General features: G+C 33.7%; 1 protein-coding gene across 8 annotated transcripts in view; it reads left to right on the top strand.

Annotated features, from left to right (window-relative positions):
• XRCC4 (X-ray repair cross complementing 4) overlaps nucleotides 1–24,045 on the top strand; it is a 262,099-nt gene that overhangs the window by 95,064 nt on the left and 142,990 nt on the right. For all 8 annotated transcript variants that reach the window (XM_077759852.1, XM_077759851.1, XM_077759850.1 and 5 more), the window contains 3 exons: nucleotides 3,320–3,486; nucleotides 10,248–10,400; nucleotides 11,442–11,548. In XM_077759852.1, the coding sequence (XP_077615978.1) occupies nucleotides 3,320–3,486; nucleotides 10,248–10,400; nucleotides 11,442–11,548 (427 nt within the window). The remainder of the gene's footprint in view (nucleotides 1–3,319; nucleotides 3,487–10,247; nucleotides 10,401–11,441; nucleotides 11,549–24,045) is intronic.

The following is a 24,045-nucleotide window of genomic DNA, read 5'->3' as shown; positions in this document are numbered from 1 at the left end:
AGAGGTACTTTCTCATTAGGAATAAGTTTTTTCTATTTATTATCTATAAATAAGTTGAATATTTCAAGTATATTTCTTTTCTTGTATTGAATTTCTAGATACTCCTTATATTTTTTTATTGTTTAGAATAACATGTTCACATCCTTTAAAGGACCAAAAACTAGTGAACATAATTAGAAAGTAGAAAGAGAAAATAGCTGCCTATTCCTCACAAGAAATGACTTTTAGGTTTATTCTAAAGTGAATAGCCAAGAAATGATCTAATAATTCTCTTTTGGAATATATAGTCTTGAATGATAATTTTGAAAGAAATGCTTGTTATAAGTGATACAGAATCTGTTCCTTATTCTTTCTCTAAGAAGAGTAAGGGGCTGGACTTGTGTTTATCTGCCCATTTGTATTTTACCAGTTACTTTATTCAGGATCAACGTGTGGCATGAATTAATTATCCCTTTGTCATTGTTGAAACTTTCAAATAATGAAAAACTCTTTCCTTTCTGAAAATGTCCATCTTAGTCAAAGCTACCTGACAATTGTGATAATGAGAGAGTACAGAATTACTTTGTGGGTTTATGTTTTATTGATAATGTAATCTGTTACCTAAAAATAAGCTTAATTTTTCTTTTGTATCAACTCAAAAAGTTATATTCAATAGGTGATCTTTATCTTTATTAATTTTAAATTTGTTTACACTAACAGAAGCTTCAAAAAGTAAATGCTAAAATTTATTTTCTTTCCTTGCCCTCAAATTTTCTTTAAATTTATATATTCTTTACAGAGATAAAACTTTTTTATTTAAACTACTATGCTTGTGGGGTGGCTGGTAGTCGGTTAAATGTCCGACTTCAGCTCAGGTCATGATCTTACATTCTGTGAGTTCAAGCCCTGTGTTGTGTGGGCTCTGTGCTGACCCCTCAGAGCCCTGACCCTGCTTCAGATTCTGTGTCTTCCTCTCTTTCTGCCCCTCCCCCCTCACACTCTGTCTCTCTCTCTCTCTCTCTCTCAAAAATAAACATTAAAAAAAAAGGATAAACTCCTATGCTTGTAATAGGAATGATCTGTGAAAACTGCAAATGTTTTTAGGCCATTTGATTCTAAGTGTATGAGAAATAAATAAATCAGATGTGACAGTCTGAAATAATTTCAACTGAATAAATATAAATTCTTAACCTTTTCTAGGTCTTTTTTATTATACATAACTTAAATTGCTTAATTTTGCTTACATATATAAGCCTAATACAACTGCCTTTACTAATTGAAATAAAGACAGTGTGTCTTAATTTGACTTCCCTTTTGTTAAGAAACAGGAAATGTGAGATAAAACAAATGAAAGGATTAAGCAGACATATCATCTGCTTGGGTCTCAAAAACACACACAAATATATGCACTTTATTTTTTTGGTAGATACCACAGGTCTGTTCCGTCCTTTAAATTGTGCTATAATACTGAAGAATTTGATATTCTTTGTTTTTCTTTAAATTTTAAGTAACTACAGATGAATGATTTTCATCACCTAGGAATTTATCAGTATTTGAGCCTTTTGGCTGATTTTCTGTGGTATTAAGACATCTACTTATGTTTTCTATCTGAACATTTAAAGCAAACTGGTAAACATAATTTTTCATAAAAGTTTACTTTGTGGAGTTAAACACCTAAATGTTCCAAAAGTATTTCTAAATGATCCTAAAAATTCCTAAATGACCCTAAATATTCCTAAACTATGTAAATTAGCTGAAATGTCTTATCAAATGCTACTATTGTAAATATTGGATTTTCACTTTACTGACTTGCAGCTTTATTTGTACACTGACTAATAGGGATCTTTCTCAGAATTATCAAGTGTTAAATATTTATCATGTTGAATATAGCATGTGTAGAGAAACCATCTTTTAAAAAGCAAGACATTTTAGTCATGTTCCTATAGATGAATGTCATAGTAGAAATCACTGACCTAAGAACCCAAAAAACAAGAACCACAAAAAACCTTCAGCTTTATTCTCATTTCTGCCCCAAACTCCATGCCATTAGAATCTCTCTTCAGAATTATTTGTGGGTTCTGCACCTAATTCTGTTTCCTACTAATTTATTAATTAGGATATCCTTTAATGTCAGGAAACAGCATAACATCATAGCATAGTGTGATTTTGACTTTAATTCTTCAATATATTAGATTACTGCTCTGAACCTCAGTTTACTAATCTATATTGTGGACATAATAGTTTTGTTTTGGTGGTGATTAGATAAGTTTGTATTTGTGTTATGCTTGAGTTAAATTTCAACTGCAAGATATAGTAACTATGTAGTAATTGTTATTTTTAAAATATTGTATTTAGTTGTTATGATAGTTTAAATAGTAAGAATACTTCCGATTAAATGACCATACTTCAGGATCTTTTTCTACCAAATGAGGAGAACCTGTGTTCCCTCCTAAATCCCTTATATATAATGAAACTGTGTTAATATTATTTTATTATAATGTGCCTTCCAACAGAGGATATATCTTCACAAGTCTTAATGTTTATGAAGAAGTACACAAACTTGACATTTGATATTATTTATAATTTATAGTAACAAATTATTGGCTTTTGATCAGAAGTAATTAGTGGGTTTATCAGTTTCCTAAACCCTGCATGTCTTTTAACCATTACTAAAATGTTGCTCTTTCTTCAGATATAGATTGTATCAATTATTCTTTTATCATGTTTGTTAATAGAAACTACAGTTATAAATCTTCCTGTACAATTATTTTTCTTACTTTTTTTAAATTTTTTTTTAATGTTTTATTTATTTCTAGGAGAGAGAGAGAGACAGCGTGAGCAGGGGAGGGTCGGAGAGAGAGGGAGTCACAGACTGTAACAGGCTCCAGGCTCTGAGCTGGCAGTCAGCACAGAGCCCGATGCGGGGCTCGAACCCATGAACCGTGAGATCATGACCTAAGCGAAAGTCGGATGCTTAACCGACTAAGCCACCCAGGCGCCCCTATTTTTCTTACTTTGAGTAGGAACTTAAATTAAGTTGTAGCAAACAAATGGTTGTAAGCTTATATGATACTCAGTTGTTTTCTTTTCTGGTAGGAGGTAGGAGAGTGATTTACCACTTATACAAATTATTCTTGGGTTATATGTTGTTTTCTATCATAAATTTCAGTAAGAAGGTAGGAAGTTGCCCAGTTTTTCTTCACTATATTTATATCTGATAACTGTACTGTATTTGAATCTTACACTTTCTTCTTCCTCAGAAGAAATTATGTATATTTAAAACTGTGTTGCTCACTTTCTATCTTCTCCCAAAAGTAATAATATTTTCCTTTTATTCTAGTTTAGACTTGGTTCCTTCAATCTAGAGAAAGTCACAAGTCCAGCTGAAGTCATTAGGAAACTTATTTGTTATTGCCTGGACACCATTGCAGAAAACCAAGCCAAAAATGAGCACCTGCAGAAGGAGAATGAAAGGCTTCTGAGAGATTGGAATGATGTTCAAGGACGGTATGTGCTAATATTCTTGTATTATAAAAATTCTAAGCTTTCTTTATATTGCTATAGCTTTACATTAATGATGTGTAAGTTTATAATATATGTAGACTAGCATATATTTAAAATAAAATCTTTACTTAGTATGACTAAACCAAACTAGTACTTATTACTGTACATTATAGGAGTACATTAATGCTTTCCAGTCATTAGTGTTTGGTGGCACCAGCAAACTAATAAACAATACGGGATAATCAGGCAGTGAGAATCAGAATCCATTAATATTAATCAAAATTTTGGAAGTTGATATTTAAAAGATTTAATTTGCCTCAAATTATAGGATTGATAATGAATTAGAAAGAGACATGAAATGTCAATATGCACAATTGATTTCTTATTGGAATTTTTTTATAAACAGTAACTATTTCAGATGCTGTGTGCTCTGGTTCCTGCTAGAGACTTATTTTGCTCACTGAAAATTCATACTACTGACATTTTAAAAAGATGAAGTAATTGTGATTGCTAGATAAGACATTTGGAATATATTATTTTCCTGATTTTGCCTCTTATTTTTTAAACAACAAAGAAAGTAATTTTTCTTCTCCTTATGCATTTTTTTAGCTATATCATTCATAATCTAGGTTGGCCTAGGGTGTGTTTTTTTATTACTCTGTTATGTAAAAGATATTTGAAGGAAATAAATTGTATGTTGTGAACATTTCTATCTCTACAGAGACATTATCATATGCATGTGTTTGTGCATATATACATGGTGACATCTGAGACAGTTATATGGAATGTATATAATAATGATATTATTATATCATTGATAAAATAATAAATGTTATCGTTACATCCATTATATCCAGTAGATGATTTTCTATCTTTCATTCAAACCAGTAGCTCTAAAACATAAGGATAATTTGCTAATTTAGAGTCTTTTTAAGACAATCCCTAAGATTGTTTTATAGGGACATAGGTAAGTTAATATTGAAAGTACATGGAAAATGTGAAGGGTTTACCCCTTTCAATGTATGTTTGTGAAAAGAATGTTGACTAGATGATACTATGTTTCTACATGTCCGATTAATGCAAGACCTGTAAACACCTAAAACTTGGTTATATTTGGCTTTCAGTTATTATATTAAGAAGGTATCTTGTTTTTTATCTCTGAATTAATATTTATCTCCAATTATATAAAAATGAGACCAAATAAAAACTGTAAATATTAGGAAACCATATGGAAAAATAAGTTAATTTTGCTCTTCCTCGTTCTCCTTAAAATCATGTTGGTATGAATCACTATCAAATATTTGTCCTAGAAATCAAATTTTGGGGTTTATATCTGTAGTTTGGATATGCTTTTCTATTTTACATACAAAATAAATCACATTAAAGGAGATCTACTATGGTTGTGATAAGCCATTATATTTAAAACTCAGAATACCCTCAGGATGATAGGAAATTTGATCCACAAATTGCTCACAAAAAATGTAGACTGGGTACTTGGTACTTGAACAAATTGCTTTAAAATGTCTGCCAGAGGTTGAAAGAGGTATTGTCTCATCAGTATTCAACAGCACTGCTATACACTGGAAAGCAGCAGGGAACAAAGATGCGACAGTGGAGACAAATGCACCCTGTGCTGTAAAACAGCGGCAGAGGAGGGTGTATAATATGTAACCCACAGATGCTTGATTCGCTCTTTTTTAACTATCCAGAAAGTCCTTTTGCATTATTGTGGCAGAAGATTTCCCATTTGATCAAAAGCACAATCGTATCTCTCATCACCAGTCTTATTATGTTCCTGCTCTTCTTTTTTTGTAAATACTGGGTCACATATTTTCCTCAAGGGTTGAAGATATGTGTCATTGTGGTGCCCCCTCCACCTCCTCCAGCAGAGAAAAGTTAGCCTGTTCCAGAGAATTCTAGGCTCTTGATTGTATTCCAAATATTAGATAAGCAGCTTTACTTATTTCCCAAATTTCCCAAATGGTTTTCTTTTCTATCAGAGGGGAAAGTGGCCATTTTAAGGAGTTATAAGTATATCGTGATCTTGACCATGTAGTACTTTCTTACGTGTTCTCTCTCTAGAGCCTTAGTATAGTGGGAAATGAGCAAAGAACTCACATCTCCAGCTTCCATAAAGCAGTAGTAATGATCAAGAGTCTTTAGAGAAATTATAAATAGATTGTGAACCTACTAAGTTAGGTAACTGAAGACATAAAAGGTAGAGAAGCATTACAGTGGGGCCTGTTGTGGCAGGCCTGGCCACAGTTCAGTTTTCTGGGCAGTCTCTGATATTCTTATATCATTGTCCATCCATGTTCCAATCAAGTCTTCCCCATCATTGTTTCAGACTGTGTATGTGCATGGGTAAACGGGTGAGCGGCACAAAATAGATGCTGAGAATTCCCTTGGAGGTTATGGTGGATAGGTCTTAAATATGTTTAATGCACAATAGGATATTATGTGAGCAAAAAACAATCATATACACATGTGCTTGTACCATAGAAAATGTTAATGACATGTTAAGAGGAGAAATGTGAGTTAACAAAAAGAGGAATAGTATGCAGTTTTTGCAAAATATATCTTTAGCTAGAAAATATCTAGAGGGAGAAAATTACATCTTAATAGTGTATGTCTGAAATTGTGGATTAAATTTCTTTTTTTACTTTTTGGGGATTTCTTTTGCATATATTTTGTTATTTAAGTATGTATAATTATAATCAGAACCAACTCTAAAACTATTTCCGTTTGGGATGACAGCAGAGAATACATGAAATTTAAATAAGGAATGAGGAATTATAGTATGAGTAAAAAGAATAAGCTTTAGGGGCTCCTGGGTGGCTCAGTCGGTTGAGCATCTGACTTCTGCTCAGGTTCTGATCTTCGAGTCCTTGAGTCTGAGCCTTACATGGGTCTCTGTTCTGACAGCCCAGAGCCTGGAGCCTGCTTAGGATTCTGTGTCTCCCTCTCTCTCTGCCCCTCCCCCATTTGTGCTTGCTCTCTCTCAAAAATAAATAAACATTATTTTTTTAAAAAAATTTTTAAAAAATTTAGTGTACAGACTTTTAACATATATATTTGTTATTATTTTTTATTAACTGTTTAATAATTGTGGTCTTAGCTCCATTTTGAACAAGTGACATTACTGGATCAGTTTAATTTTGTATCATTTAGATGAAGGAGAAAACATTAGAAATATATGCTAGTCCTTACGTTATTAGCTATATTTAGTTCACTTGTTTTTCCTATTTAATTTCAAATACAACTCTCAAGCTCCATATTACTGAATAGGTCTTTTGTTTGCATTCAGATATCAAGTTAGAAACTCTCCAGCTTTATTCTGAGTTACAGTTATTAAACCTGTAATTGGAGGCAGTTCTCAGCAGATTGAATGGGGTTGACACTCATGGAATCATTAGAATAGAAGAGACCTTGAAAGCTCTTTTACTTCATCTCTCTGCCTTCAAGCTAGGATCACATTATATCCAGATGAATTCAGTCTGATTTTTAAAGACCTCAGGAGATAGCGTCAACTCCCCTCGGTAGCACATTATAATGTTTAAGAACAGTCACAGTCAGAAAATCCTTCCTTCCATCTCTTGGTAATCTGAGTCCTTCATGGTATAGTTGAAGGCCATTTCCTCTTATTCTGTCATCAGAAAGGATGAGGAACAGCTGTTTACCATCTTCTTCACTACTTAAAGGCTTATTAAATCTCTTTACCACTGCTTTCTTTTCCAATTCTTTTTAGCATTCTTTGTCCTCAGAACTCTTTTCAGATTTTCCTTTGCTGTACATACAACCCTGACCTGGATATAAATTTGGCCAGAGTTGATTGGAAATATAAGGGATATTGCAGTATTTCTGAGTACCACATGTTCACATTTATATAATTGCTGTTTTATTTTGGGTTATCATTTAATCTGTTTTATTTTGCATTTTGATTTTGCATGAAATTTCCTTGTTTTCATTCTTTATTATTTTTTGATGTTATTCTTAGATTCTTTGTCTTCCTGTGTAGAATATTTTATTTTGAATATTTAGTATTTTTTGTACTTAGTCTTTATCTTTTTAGGTTTTTTGTTTTTTAATTACTGGGGGGTTTTTTTGGTCTAAATTTCTAGATATGTCAGTTCTAGGGTGATAATTAACCTTAACATTTTTGTCTTTTGTCCTGATCACTGTTGAAAAGATGAAACAATCATTAGCCGTTTGCTGTTTGATGCTGTCTTTGGTTTCATTCGCGTTGGGTTTTGCCTTGGAGATGAATCTTGGACCATGGTCTAATCTAGTTGTATGTGAGTTCTCCTTTAGTATTGCTGACTTAGCAGTGAATCCCATGTCTCTCCTGTACTAAATGGCCTCATCTTCTAATACCTGTCTAGTTCCTTTGGTGAAAGGTTGGTAGGAGGCAGGTAATGTGGAAGGCGTATTAACATCATAATGCTGTAAGAGAGGATTGGCATTAAAAATGGGATAGGGTAGATGGTATATACCTCTCAGTCACTGAATATTGAATAGAAGGATACTGTTCTCTAAATTTATTGATAAGTTAATAATTGAGACTAAATTTATGTCCTGAAATTGTTCACAGTAGTACTTTCTCTCAGCCAACCCCTACTTCCTAGTTTTGTCTAGGCAGTGATATCCAATTTGATAATCAGAAGTTTGGTTGCAAGAAAATCCTTAGGGTTTACTTAAGTCATAGGATGCCATTTATTCTGTTGTTTGGTCTCTCATCACAGACATGCTAACTTGGACGGTGTAGTTGTTATACTAGTTATTAGGATTAACAGTATTCTGTACACAGATTATATGATATGTTTTGATGTTTTCATTTTAAATCCATGTATTATGCTAAATATTAATTTTTATAAAGGTTTTGAAATGTGCTTGATAATTGTTAAATGCACATAATCTTTAATTAAGAATTATTGAAGTGATTTATAGGGAGATTAAGTGTGCATTTAAATCAGGTAAATAACTTATTGATTACTGTTCCTTAAACTTATATAATGTAACTTATAAAAATATACAAGATTTTTATTGTACATGGTTAAAATTGATTTTTACTTTGCCTTTGTTTAAAGCATTTTATAATATTCTCAAGTATGATACATATATTCTACTCATCTTTCAACATTTTTGTTAGGTTATATTAGAAAGTAGTAAAAGAAAATAATGTAGAATGTTTATATAACACTTTGCATCTGAAATAAAAATGCATTGACATGTCCCTGCTTAAAATAAGCCATCAATATTCGCAGCTCCTCTTAAGCTTTGGCTCTATTTTTTTCCTACACCTTTTGGTATACATCTTTCTCAAAGAGCTTTGCTTGGTAAAAGGAGTACTGTTATATTAATATTTACCACAATTTCTTTTAGAAGCTGAAGCAGATGAAAAATGTTGCTATTACAGTGGTGAAGAGCTGTTAAAAGAGTGAAAAATAACTTCAGAATCACAGGTTCTCCATTTCTTTATAAGAAGTCTATATTAACTCCCTTACTTTATTCATTTTACTGATAGCTCCTACTCATCTCTCGAACGCCAAACACTGTGTTAAGCACTGAGGATAAAGCAGTCAGTAAAACACACATGCACTCTGCCCTTATGGAGTTGACAACCTTGGCAATGACTGTACTGTAAGAGAGCTGTAATTTCGCCCAGAAAATGTATTTTTTTTGTTCCTTTTCATTCCATAAAAGGCCCTAATTCTTTGCATCTTTAGATAGGTAAGTTGCTAAAAGCATAAGGACGTATATATCAAAGGTATCAAATTTTGACATTTTTGTTTCTCATTTTTCACTGAAGAAATTATATATTGTAAATATCTGACATATATACACATCTATACAGATATCATGAAAATACTAAAATACCTGTATAGAACAACAAAAGTAAATAGTAAAGAGAACACGAGGCAGAGCAAGACTACATTTAAAAGAATATTTTATATGAAATAATTTATATTTGAGTCTTTATAGGTTTGTTCATGGTTTGCATGTATGCACAAATCTTACATATGCAATCTCTGCTTGTTAGCTTTCTTTATATCTGGAAGATTAAAATTAGTATAGTCTTTTGTTCACTTCTTTGGATGTTGTAGAATGAATTATAAATGACAGAGAATTTTATGTTTTCTTTCATATATCTAAAATTGAGGATATATATATATAGTGTTTCACATTTGCAGCTTCATTACTCTTTCCTGAGAAATTTCAGGTTAAATACTTGCATTCATTATATACATGCACATAGAAGCGTGTGCGCATGGTGCTGAAGATCCAACTGTATAAATCATGTTCTTGCCACGGAACAGTTCATAATCTCTTTAGGCAAAACAGGTAAATCATGTAATCACAAAACACAGTCACTGTTACTATTATAGCAATGTTAGGAAAATACAGGAATTATAGGCTATAATTACTCTTGTGTGATATTTCTCCCATAAAACATATCCCTTTGGAAATAAATGGTAAATGTGAATAAATTATTAACATTTAAACATTTAGATGTTTTGAAAGCTTTTCTGGTATCATTTTCTAATTTTGATCCTTATCTCACTACATAAATTACTAACATTAATAAACAATAAATTCCCATTATTTGCTTCATTATCTCTGTGAAACTTTAAATCAGTGGAAGCCCATAAAAGTGAGTTTTAATTGTAATTTCCTTGAAAAGTTTTCTTGAAATCACCTTTCGTTTTGGATTGAATAATATTAATGTTAAGGAAAACCACATTATTTATTTATTTACGTTTTAGATTTGAAAAATGTGTGACTGCTAAGGAAGCCTTGGAGACTGATCTCTATAAGCGGTTTATTCTGGTCCTGAATGAGAAGAAAGCAAAGATCAGAAGCTTGAATAAATTGTTAAATGAAGTTCAAGAACCAGAAAGGAACATTGAGCATGAAAGGTATTTGGAGTGTCTGTTTGGAGATGACAGATATATACACTTAAATAGAATTTCTTCCCAAACGTAATGAAAGTTAGATGCCAACTTTGTAGTGTATGAGATCATTTGATAGTCTGGGGTTGGATGCTCTGCTTGTTGGAATCCGTGGGCTGGAGAATTCTCAGCATGATCACTACATGTCTGCCCACTGTGATAACTGTACTTAAATCATAAAAGTGTCACATGATTTAACTAAGTATTATCTATTAAATTCTTAGACATCATTAAAATATATTAATTAAAAACTTTTATCTTCTGCAAAACTGCAGAGTTGAATACACATTTATCAGTTTGGTGTCTAAGCAGTGGTTAATCTGAGAGTGGATGTGTACTTGATTTTTTTATGAAAGAGTCACAAGTGATTTACAGCTGGTTGGGACAACTATAATTATTTTAGTCTGATTTTTATTGTTTAATATTTTATTATTTATCCACTTTATTATTTTATTGGATATAGGTTAGGGTCTATTGCCGATTCTGAGAGAAAGCAAGGTTTAATAATGACATCATATAAAGAATGTAACATTTGATGTCATGTGTTCCTAGTTCAGGTGCTGGTCTTACACTGATATCTATTAGTACATGACTTTGGGGAAGTTCTTTAAACTCTGTGTTTTACTTGGTATCTTCATAATACGAATAAAGGTACCTGTCTCAGAAGTTTGGGGCAATCACAAGCAAGGCAGACTGAACACTGTGTGATCCACAGAAGGTAATTTGGAAGAATAGTATTTTGATAGATGAATGATGTGATAAGAAACTGATTCAAGAGTTAATCATAGCAAGCATTAACCACATTCAAGTTAGGTAGAAGAGAAACTTGTTCTTAAGAGAGCTAACGGATAGTCTTTAAAGTGCTTTCATCTTGATCATATGTATTTCAATATGTTTGTTTAATTAGAGAATTTTTCCAGGGATAATTTCTGTAATTACTTACTGGCAAATTTGATCCCTACCACGGGTGAGCCAATACTTTATAATTCAACCTTGCTCTGTTTCTAGGGAAGCCACAACATGTTCTGGAATGACTGCTGACAGAGATGCCATCTATGAAGAAAGTACTGATGAGGAAAGTGAGAACTTGCCTGGTTCCTCTGTGTTAGCTCCAGGTAAGAGAAATACATTTATTACCTTTGTTGAATATCTCACTTGGGCTTATTACTCTATTGATAACAAACCATAATGAAAATGTTATGAAAAACATTTTTTCAGGACTCCTGGGTGGCTCAGTCAGTTAAGCATGTGACTTCAGCTAAGTTCGTGATCTCTAGGCTTAAGAGTTCGAGCCTCCTGGGGCACCGGGGTGGCTCATTCGGTTAAGCTTCCAACTTCGGCTCAGGTCATGATCTCATGGTTCGTGGGTTGAGCCCCGTGTGGGGCTCTGTGCTGACAGCTAGCTCAGAGCCTGGAGCCTGTTTCAGATTCTGTGTCTCCCTCTCTCTCTGACTTTCCCCTACTCATGCTGTCTCTGTCTCTGTCTCTGTCTCTGTCTCTCTCTCAGAAAAAAATTAAAAAACATTAGGGGAAAAAAAAGTTTGAGCCTCACATTAGGCTCTCTGCTGTCAGTACCAAGCCTGCTTGGGATACTGTGTCCTCTCCCACCCCGGCCCTCCCCTGCTTACTTTCTCTCTTTCAAAAATAAATAAACACTAAAAAAAAGTAAAAACTCTCTTCTCCAAAACTTCTTTTAGGGGTTTTAGTCTAAAACCTCAAGTACATAATGTTGAAAATTAGTATTTATTATAATATGCAGCAACTCATTAGCAATAAAACAAGCAAGAATGCACACATACACTCCAAGGCATACTATTCTTTATTAAACAAGGGTGCATCAGGAATAAGCAAGATATGTGTTCGTGCTAGTTATCTCCAGCTCGAGGCTGGCTGTCTGTAACATTTGAGATCACCTGGCTAGAGCTATCAGTGAGTAAGGAGCAGGAGGAAATAGAATTTTTCACATTATCTTGAAGTTGAGCCTTCTCTCGCTATTCAGAAAAGGAATTGTAATCGGGGAGATGGGTTCCAGGGGAAGGGAAGAAAAAAATGACAGTTTAAGTTAAGGTACCTGAGCCTCACTCAGTCCCTCAGATATAAATCATGGATGATTTTTCTAGAGATTTAAACATTTCCTAGAGGCAAGGCCTTCTGAAATCATCTTACACTTGCATGCTTCTAGAAGTCCCATATTCTCAAAATAAATGCATTTATTTAGCAAATATTTTTTGAGTGCCTATTATGTACCAGGAACTATTCCATGTAGTAAACAGCAAAACACAAAAATGTCTGCTTTCATGGAGTTTATAAATTCTAGTTGGGGAATTGGACAATAACAAGATGCATAAATTAAGTATAAACTATTATAGATAGTGATAAATAGTGAAGAGAAAACTAAACCAGGTAAGGATGATAGAAAATGTCAGGATGGAAGCAGGACAAAGGTTGTGACTTTAGCCAGGGCATCAGAAAAGGCCTTGGTGAGTAAGTGACAAGTCTGTCTGTGGGGTGAGCCTTGCCTGGTAGAAAAAAGCAGTTAACCACAAAGGCCTTGATGCAGGAGTTTTCATCAACTTTTTGTTGACATATTCAAGCAGTAGAATGGAGGGAGGTATTGATAAAATAGGACAATGAAAATAAGGAGAATGAGAATATGAGGTCAGAGAGAAGCCAGATCATGTGCGAGGCATGTGTAGGGCCTTACAGGCTTTGTAAGGATTTCAGGTTTTGCTTTGAATTACATTGGAAATTGTTGGAGGGCTTCAAACATCAAGTGATGGGATCTGACTTAGTTTTAGCAGGATTAATCTGGCTGTTGTGCTGAGACTAGAGGATACATAGTGTGATGACCACACAAGAAAATATGGCCCTGGGACACTGGTTCAACAATGAGTGAAGGAAGTGAGTGGCTTAGACCAGAGTGGTAGCAGTGAAGATCATAAGCAACAGGCATATTATATTCTAGGTATGTCTAGAGACAGCATATTTGTTGATGAACTGTGAACGGCTCCTGAGAGAAAGATAGACACTAATCATGGTAAGCTTTTCAGATTGAATGCTGAAGGCATACACTTGCCTTACTGAATTAGGAGAGTCTACAAGAGAAGGTTAGGAACTGAGCTTTACAAACATTAATTCTGAGATATTGAGTAGGGAGTTGGATATACAAATCTGGAGTTTGGGAGAAGGCTAAGTAAGGAGGTATTTAAAGCTGGCTGAGCTATCAAGGGACTTTGAGAAGAGAGAAAAGGGCTGTGATCCAAGGACTCCACCTTAGTACACTTGGATGTGTAGAGGTCAATAAAACTAGGAGACCAGCAAAGAAGGCTGAGAGGGAGCAGCCTGGAGGTAGCAGGCAGACACTATAGCAGTGCTACTCTAGAGAACAAGTCAAGAAAGTGTTTCAAGGAGGAGATAGAGATCAACTGAGTTGAGTGCTGCAGACTGGGTAAAAAGATGAGGATCAAGGACTGATTGACTGATGGATTTGGCAACACAGATGTTATTGGGGATCTTAATAAAATGTTTTCAGTGGAATAGCAACAAGAGGAAATTCAAAAGGAATGAGAGGAGGTAATTGGATAAGAATTAACAAGCCTTAGCAACACTTCTAAGGAAGTTTCACTATAAAGAAAAGGAAAGATATGGCTGGCTGCTGGAGGGGCATGTGAAGTCAAGAATTGTTGTTGTTGTTGTTTTCTTAGATGACAGAAATAATAACATGTTTGCCTATTTATGAGTAAGTAAGGAACCGTGTAAAATGTTGCCGCAATCGTGGAATACTGTCTCTAAGTGAAGATGGGGTCAGAAGCACTAGTGGCAGGATTGCTTAGCTAGGAGTATGGACGCTTTGCTTAATGACAGGAGAGAAAGCAGACTAAATGGACAAAGACAGGAAGGTATCTAATTGTGGCCATGGAAATTTACTGATACTGATTAAATACTTTGGTTGATTAATCTGATTCTAATTAGATTTGAATTGGATCACACAGTCACACTCTCACTTTTGCAGATCAGACTTAAATTTCTTTTGATTTGGGCGGCATGCTTGTTTTACACTGGTGACCCAGTATAAAATGAAGTCATTCTTTAATAATCACATGTAATTGAAAGCTCACTAAAAAGGGAATCTGTACTCTTTCCAACTTAAATGGTCAGAATTTTTATTAAATACAGTGGCCTTTGATTTTGTTCTTATTCAGAGTATCTCACCAACCTTTGAAGTAGATGGAAATTATTTTTGAAGAGAAAATGTATGGTTAAATAATGGGCATATGAGAACGGGTTCCTTTATGTGTTCAGTCTCTTTTAAGCAAAGCTTTACTGTAATAGTACTATTTTAAATTTGGCAGAATTTCTCTTCTCTTCAAAAACGTTTAGTTCATTGTGCATTTTTTCTATGTTTTACATGGCATATTTTCTTTAACTCAAATCCAGTTCACTACATATTTGACCTATAGGTCTCCATTCCGGTTTTATTTATTTATTTATTTATTTATTCATTCATTTAACTTTTGTCAGGTTTGATGTCAGGAATTAAGAGCATAAAAAAAACAATTAACACTTGTATTATAAATTTTAACAGTCTTCCTCCTTCTGCTCCAGGAAGAAATAGTTAGGAAACTGAAGGTTAGGAATAAAAAAAAAAAAGAACCTTGTTTCTAACATTAATTAAGAACTAGATTCTCTCCATCTGAGGAAAAATGTTTTATGTGTTATACAACAAAATAAGCTTCCTTATCATTTAGCAGATTCAACAATTCACTCTTTTACAGAGACAAAATATACTGGTAGTTCATGGGGTATATGTATATATATTTAATCATAGTTTGTCTTGGTATTTTTCATATTATTACTATGTGTTTGGGTCAGAGCAGTGAAAGTTTCTTCCTGAACTTATTCTGCCATCTTGATAATAAATTACCTATTCTAATTGTACAAGTAAATATTTGAATTTATTTTAAGTAGTACAGTTTCATGTGTGCTTTCCCTATAGTAAGAACAAGAGGACAGCAGTTGATGGGATTTAATACATGTAATTCTTCCATAAAGCCATTTATTTAAATCGCTAAATGTTTAACTTGGTTGTCATTTCTATTATGCAAATGTGTTCTCATCATTATTAAAACCACCAAATTTCCTCCTGAGTTGTTCCCATTGTATTTACCCTGTTCCTGCATACTCTGAGTTGAGTGAGACCAAGACATTTAGTGATTTCACAATATTCATGGAAAAGGTCTGTTTATTTATATATATACATATATCCAAAAGTGCAATAGGTATATTGTAGTTTTCAGGAAACGGATAGGTAACATTTTTATGCATAGGCAATCTGTTTTATTGCTTTTTTCCTCCAGAGTTTTAAATCTTCTCCTCCCATCATTAGGATTGTTGAGGAAATAACTGATGACAGTACTCCAGTCTAATAAAGTACATCATGCTTATGTGTGTGATACCATATAGTATGAAAACCGCTTAAAACATTTAAAAGTTTGTTAGTTAAAAGGAGATCTCCAAAGAATTCTGAATCTTGAACGTCACAGTCTATACCACCTTACAGCTACATTTTATCTTTTTCTGTAAAAATATAAAGCAAGGTTTACTTTCTATAGGTCTTTTAGAATTTCTAGGTAGGTAGCAGTGGAATTACAGCCTTTGTTTAAGAAGTAAACTAAACTGCATACTAAAGCCCTAGAGCTCATAGGTATTTTGCTTTGTTTCAAATTAAGATTATGATTGGTAAACTGGTTGCTGTGATCTCTATTTATAGCTCAGCCTCCAGATTACAAAGAAGATTTATTTACTATATATTATTTACTACAGATACAGTAAACTGACCTTCTCTACAGAAAATCTTTTTGTTGGGATACAAATCAAGGTAACAGGTGATGTCCATGTCTGCAGAGAAACTTGAGGTTGAGTAAGTCTCCTGAAACAGAACCTCACCACAATACAAAGACATAAGAGTGTAATTAGTATAGCATCTGAGTGCATACAGGTGGGCTTTTACTGGCCCCAACAGTGTCTGATATAACCTAAAAACTAATTTATGGTTTTGCAGTTTTTCATATTTATAGCCATTTTGATACTATAAGACTAAAATTATATGAGAAAATAATTTTAATGCATATGAATATTCTAAGAATTTTAACCATTATTGCAAAATATTTCTTAATGTTAACATAATTCAAAATGTGAGTGAATAATTAGTAGAAAGATTGAGCTTCTTTCATAGAAAAAGACTTTTATGAAGCATTTTGAAAACTTATGCTTAATTGGCTCTTAATTAATCTTTACAAGATGAATTATTTTAATGTCTCATTAATTATCTTAATTATTTATTATTTTTAAATTATTAAGGTTATAAATATTTTTAAATTATAATTGTTTCTATTAGCAGAAATTGATAAGATTTCTTAAAATTAGAGACCGATTAAATCAACCTTACTAAAAGTATAAATAAGAAAAATACTTTTTCTAATATGTTTTATTCTTCTTAGCTTTATTTTAAAGGTGCACAACCACTAACACAAATAAAATAAGCTTTCTTACCACTTTTCTACATAATTATTAGCCCACAATTTAGCACGTTAGTTTAATTAGTCTTGATTTTTAACCAACAGGAAGAGGAAGGACCCTGTATAACTGCTATCAGTAATTTAGGCTTCTACTTAGTTGGTGGGCTTCCTGAAAGGAAGTGTGATTATAGAATAGCCTTTAGAAAATAAATGAATGGCTATGTCAAACAGTTGATGAATACTGATATAGTAGCTTTTAAAAATAGAACAGAATCCAAAATCTCTAAGTATCAAAGAGCTCGTTGCTTCAAACAGTGAATGTCTACTCACAGATGGGGTAACAACATGTACTGCCAAAGAGATTAGTCAGAAATTCAACTTTAGAATCACAGATTATTCCCTTAATCTTATCCAGCTTTTTTTTTTTATCATAGACTCATTTATTTATAAATTCTAAATAAAAAGCTTGATTTAGTAAAACCTGTCACAAAACAGGAAGAGCAATCTGAGTGTATTTCCTAGCAGTCCTGGGCTCTTATACATAAGCAACATTGCTGATGAACGATATTATGTACTTCAGAAATCTAGATCTTCTATAGTTCTAGATCTTCTAGTTCAAGTCCTTCATTTTTCAGATGAGGAAACTGAGGCCTAGAAAGGTTAACTGTGTTCTTCTGTATGTTACTTCAGTGAATACTCTGTCTCCAAGTAAGATCACATTTTTACATACCAGGAAGTAAGACCCAAAAATGTCCTTTGGTGGGGACAGTTCAACTCATAACAATGCAAATGTACATTCTTCTAGAGCAAGGATCAAATTTTTATTATATTTTCAATGGGGACTATATTCCAAAAATGATTTAGAATCATTGACCTAGGAGAATGGGTATTTAAACAAGAAAAGATGGAGTAAGACATGTTAAAAGGAAACTGCAACTTAGAATATATGACAAGATGGGAAGAAGAGAAAATAGCCTTCAAATGGAAGCTAAATCACCATCTGTCAGTTCATTGGACTGGCATTTGTCTGGAGGTGTGCTGCACTGTTCAGTAACATAGCCACTAGCTACCTGAGACTTGAACACTGGAAATGTGGCTAGTCCTAAATGAAATGAGCTCTAAGTATAGACTACACTTTGATTTTCAAAAATGTAATATGATAAAAGAAGTAATATGTCTTATTAATACCTTTGTGTATTAAATCTTGAAATAATTGTTTTGTATATATTAAGTTAAATATATTATTACTATTAACTTCATTTTCTTCTTTTTTACTTCTTAAAAATGTGTTTAATGGGAAATTTAAAATTCTATATGTCACTCATATATTTCTGTTTGACATACTGATCTTGGTGTTCTAAAAGGTTCCATCTCAGGCTGATTTTATGGTTCTGTAAAAGATGTATATCATTATGAAAGTGAAACCAAATTGTACTACCAAATTTTTATCAAGCTGTTAGTGTAAGGGTGTGAGATCTTTAAGTGGATACAGATGACTCTGGGTGTGATTGAGTATTTATATCTAACAAATGCAAAAGGTATTACACTATCTTATTTATTTATTTATTGTTTTTTGATTCATTGTAAAACAGACTTAAGAAAAAGCCCGGGTCACTTTTTGTCCTTGGAAAATGAAGCTAAACATTTTTATTGACACATGTGTAACTGTAACCATGACCCAGTTAAGACAAAAAGTGGGGTAATGTAGCAATATTCTCTAAATTAGCTGACTGACTATAATGTAGTATTAAAGATTCTTGTCTCTTTGTGATTGTGACAAGGATTTGTGCCACAAAGAGTGCTTATGGTTCCTTGAACCAATTCATCAGCATCATTTATAAGCCATATTTAAGATCAAAGGGATTGGAAGGTTACTAGTGATGAGGTTCTGGAATGTTGCCAGCCCACCAGCATTGACATGATACTTGCTGCAGCTTCATTCGACAGGGACTGGGGGTGTGTGAAGGATGGATATCAGCAGGCTTGCTAAGTAGAGTCTGAATACATGATGTCGTGAAAGGGCACAGTTACAAGTGGGGTGGGCAGACAAAGGACTCAAAGTGAGACCCTAAGTGCCAATTTCAAGCCTTGAGGTAAAACTCTCATTGGTACTGAGAAATAGTACCTACAACATGTATCTGTGACCCTCAGGGTTTTGTACGGAGAGTTGTAATTTGGAGGATGACTGAACAGCAACAACCAAAAAAAAAAAGAACTTAGAGTACTGCTAGTCATGTTATTTCCCAAGCATAATGGGCAGCCATATTAACAACCACATTTTTTTTATTTAAATGAATAACTTGGGACTATATCGGAGATTGTAATTATTGGTCTTTGGTAGTCCCATTTCCTGTAGTCTTTAACATTTCCTTTCATATTTGATCTGGTTCACTTTATTCATTGATATCATGTGCATGATTTCTGGAAGTATTTGAGTTTGTAACCCCTGGAAAATGATGATTATTCTGACAGTGATGACTTTTGTTACCTGTCCTTGTAATTCTAATTCTAATTATTATTCCTCCCCCTTTTTCTCCTCCTTTACTATTACTGTTACTGTTACTATTATTGTTCTGTTATGGTTCCATTACTTCTGTTACCATAACTTTATTACCACCATGACAACTACTATCAACTTAAGTATTTATCCAGGTGCCAGAATGTATTCTAGGTTTCTTAGATGCATTACTTTATTTACGTCTGACAACAATCCTACGAAGTATATACTGTTATTTTCACCATTTTACAGTCAAGAGATTTGAGGCACAGAAAGATTAGGACACTTTAAGCAGTGCAGCTAATCAATTATAGAACTGGGGTTCTAACCCAGGAAGTTTGACTACAGAACTCATCTCTGAGAACCCTTCCTGTGCTAATGTTCCTTGTTTTCATTTAGTTGAACACTTTATTAAAATCTAAGAGTTCTGTGAGTATGCTTTTATATTTTAAATTTAAGTGTATTTGATGCCTTCATTTGTTTGTTTTAAGCACATTGAGGATGCCACTGCATTGTCTTCTGGATGCTTTTCTTTTTTTAAATTTTTGTTATGTTTATTTTTGAGTGAGAAAGAGCACAAGTGAGGGAAGGGCAGAGAGAGAGGAAGACTCAGAATCTGATACAGGTTCCTGGCTCTGAGCTGTCAGCAGAGAGCCCAAAGTGAGGTTCAAACTCACAGACTGTAAAATCACCACCTGAACCAAAGTCTGATGCTCAACCGACTGAGCCACCTTGCTGCCCTCTGACTTCTTTTCTTTTTTTTTTTTATTTGAATATTGCTTTTCTTTCAATGTTTATTTATTTTTGAGAGAGAGAGAGACACAAACAGAGCACAAGTAGGGAAGGGGCAGAGAGAGGGCGACACAGAATCTGAAGCAGGCTCCAGGCTCTAAGCTGTCAGCACAGAGCCCAATGCAGGGCTTGAACTCACGAACCATGAAATCATGACCTGAACAGAAGCCAAACATTCAACTNTTTGTGTCTTCTTCAATTTCCTTCATAAGTTTTCTATAGTTTTCATCATACAGATCTCTTGTATCCTTGGTTAGGTTTATTCCAAGGTATTTTTTGTTTTTTTTGTGCAATTGTGAATGGGATCCATTTCTTGATTTCTCTTTCTGTTGCTTCATTGTTGGTGTATAAAAATGCAACCGATTTCTGTACATTGAAGATGTTAAGGAGATTCTATCCTATTTTTTCTCTTCTCCTTTTCTGGGAATCCAATTATATCTACATCAGATTTTTCCTTATATTGGAGTTTTGATATACTCTGAAGATATATTTGTTTGTTTGTTTTCCATTGGGTTGTTAGCTCCTTGAAGGTGGTACTTCCTCAGTACCTGGTTCATTCCGTGTCATGCAACAAAAAGGAATGTAGTATTTTTTTTTTCAAAAAATAATTCATTTAGTGAATACAATTTGTGTATATTCTCCATATTGTTTTCTTGATGGAAAATGTATGTTATATACTTAGTGTTTATATCTCCATTGATGACATGTTTCTAAATATATAAAAGTGCCTAAGATAGTATTGAACATTATGTATCCTAAGTGGGGCTATTGTAAACTGTTTGTGTATTTAGTAAATAGTTGTCTTATGTTATCTACATGCTTTTCTTTGGTTAAAACTGTGTTCTATATGTATGTCATAGAGCACAGTTTTAACCAATTTCAAAATTGTTGTCTAAAGAGTCATTAACTTGTTTTTGAGTTGGAATAATTTCAGCTGAAGTTCACACTCAGTTATACGTAATAATAAGGACTTTGTTATCTCACATACCAGGTGTAAACATAAAGAATTTCTATTGTTGGATAAGTCAGTATCTTCACAATGTCATGAAGATCTCAGATGATCAGGTCTATCATATGTTTATATAGATTTCTTCTCAGAGCTTCACAAAGAATTGCCACAGACTCTTTCCTGAAATCATCACTTGTAAGGAAAGAAGATGGCGTATTTTCAGTGATTAGCTTATTTAATCAAGACCTCATCCCTAAGGCTTACTCGCCTATGGAAAGTGAACAAAGTGTTTTCTGTAGTTAAGAAAGAGGGGAGGTATAATGGATCTTGACTAAACCTGGAACAAGAGCAAACCTGAGAGTTACCTACTGAAAAAGTTCTATTTACCAGCCATTGTCAGAAATCGTTCGTGCTTGATGAAGTTGATTAGTAAAGGAATTTTTTAGGAAAGAAACTGTGAATTGATATTTTACAACTCTGCATTTTGCCCTGTCTATTAAAAAGTTCTTAGTTTGTTATCAAATCTGTGATGATTGAAATAATGTATGATAATTTTTTATAATGAAGTATAACTACTTGTTCATAATTTGGAATATATGTGGTAGACTCAACTTTAATTTCATATTGAATTTTCTCATTTTGATACTAATTTTATTTTTTATAAATATTTTAAATTTATTTATTTTAAGAGAGAGAGGTAGAAAGAGAGGGAGAGAGAATCCCAAGCAGGCTCCACGCTCAGCATGGAGCTCAACATAGGACTCAATCTCATAACTGTAAGAAAATGATCTGAGCCAAAATCAAGAATCGGAGGCTTAATGGACTGAACCACACAGGCACCCCTCATTATGACTCTACATTTAACTATATCATCTTAATTATAAATTACATAAAAGCAAATCCATTTTCTTCTTTCCCTGCAAAGTTTCTTTCTGAAATAGGACTTGCATAATGGTTTCAAGGTGATAAAACTATACTCCAAGCCAACACTTGAAAAGTAATGAATTTTTTCCTTGTTTTTTTTTTTTTTTAAATTTTTAAAAGTTTTTATTTATTTATTTTTGAGAGAGAAAAAGGGCAGTGGAGGTTCAGAGAAAGAGGGACAGAGAATCCCAAGCAGGCTCTGCACTGTCCTTGCAATGCTTGATGTGGGGCTCAAACTCACAAACTGTGAGATCATGACCTGAGACAAAACTAAGAGTACAACGCTTAACTGACTGAGCCACCCAGGATCCCTGTGATGAATGTTTTCAAGATTTCCTATAATAAACTCAACAGTACACAGTTGCTGCAAAATATGAGTCCACATGTAAGATTTTAAAAGTTGGTCAATAATGAATAAGCATCCATTCACCGTAGGTATAGAGGTTTCACAGTTTTCACAAACACTGCTTTGAAAGATTTGTTCTTGTTGTGTTTTTCACTTGTAACGTGTAAATATTGGTGGTAAACCTCCTTTATTAAAAGAAAAAAAATCTTCCATAATGTTCATAACTAAGATGAAGTATATTGAATGCTTATTTTTAAGTATAAATTCACTTCACCAGTTTTGGATATATTCTCTTCCATTAGGCCTTTTGTGGTATCCTTCTTTTTCCATTTCATCATAAACATTCATGGTTTCCTGTTTCTGATTAAGGTGTAATTAGAGGCAGTGCCCCCAAATATCTCTTTATTTGCAAAATGAGATCTATGTGCATCAATAATGGTCAAATGTTGGCAATTTCATGTGTTTCGGCCTAATATTTGGTTTGCTTGGTGCAGAGAAATAGGGGCCAGCTTGATTTGGAGAGGATTTGCCCAACACCGATTAGCACCATCACTAAATCCCACCAAAAGGTGATTCAGATCAACAGAAACAACTGTAGAATTTAAGCACTGTAGTTCACGTGTTCCCTCTCTCTTGATCTGATGCTCTCTCTACTACCTGTTGTTGGAGATGAGTTTTCTGGTATTAGGAGGGACTGGTAATGGTGTGATATGAATGGGAACTTTAAAAAATGTATTGTGTGAATTGATCTTGAGAAATTAGTCTTTGATATGCACCGTTAACACTCTCAGACATTATGATAGCCATCATTGTCATGTGACTCTGGTGACCCAAAGGTTATTAAAACTTCTGGGGCCAGTAGTGGTGACAGTGATGATGAGGTATCAGGGATGATTCTATTATTGTTACCTCAAGGGACCAAGGATGGATTCTGGAAAAGATGCTATAGGCATTGCTTTGAATACATTTCCATTGGTTTTTATTTGAGAAAACAATATTTAAAATTGAGTACTAACAGAAGATAACTTTGAACTAGAGATATATCATCTTAGAAATGATCTTCCTTCCATTAAAACTATATTCCAGGAGACAAATATTAAAAATATTCTTTGCTAGGGGCGCCTGGGTGGCTCAGTCGGTTGGGCGCCTGACTTTGGCTCAGGTCATGATCTCACGGTTCGTGGGTTTGAGCCCTGTGTCAGGCTCTGTGCTGACAGCTAGCTCAGAGCCTGGAGCCTGTTTGCGATTCTGTGTCTCCTTCTCTCTCTGACCATCCCCTGTTCCCGCTCGCGTGCTCTCTCTCTCTCTCTCTCTCAGAAATAAAATATTTAAAAATTTTTTTTAGAAATATTCTTTGCTAAACCTGAGTTTTATGACCAAATAAGTTCTGAAAACATGGAGTTAATAAAAATTAAACATATGTCCTTACTTCTAAATAGGTCAGTCTTTAATATGCTGATTAGTATGCATTTTCAATCTTGTTAAATGAGGACTACACCATGCACCATTTTCCACAGTTCAAGATTTGCATTATTAGAAAGTTAATTTATTTCTAACAGAACGTGAGATTATTGAAAATTAAATAA

This window comes from Crocuta crocuta, unplaced genomic scaffold, assembly GCF_008692635.1.
Source record: "Crocuta crocuta isolate KB4526 unplaced genomic scaffold, BGI_CrCroc_1.0 scaffold162, whole genome shotgun sequence".
NCBI lineage: Eukaryota > Metazoa > Chordata > Mammalia > Carnivora > Hyaenidae > Crocuta > Crocuta crocuta.
The sequence above is the reverse complement of the archived record's forward strand: the minus strand, read 5'-3'. Positions and strand labels throughout refer to the sequence as shown.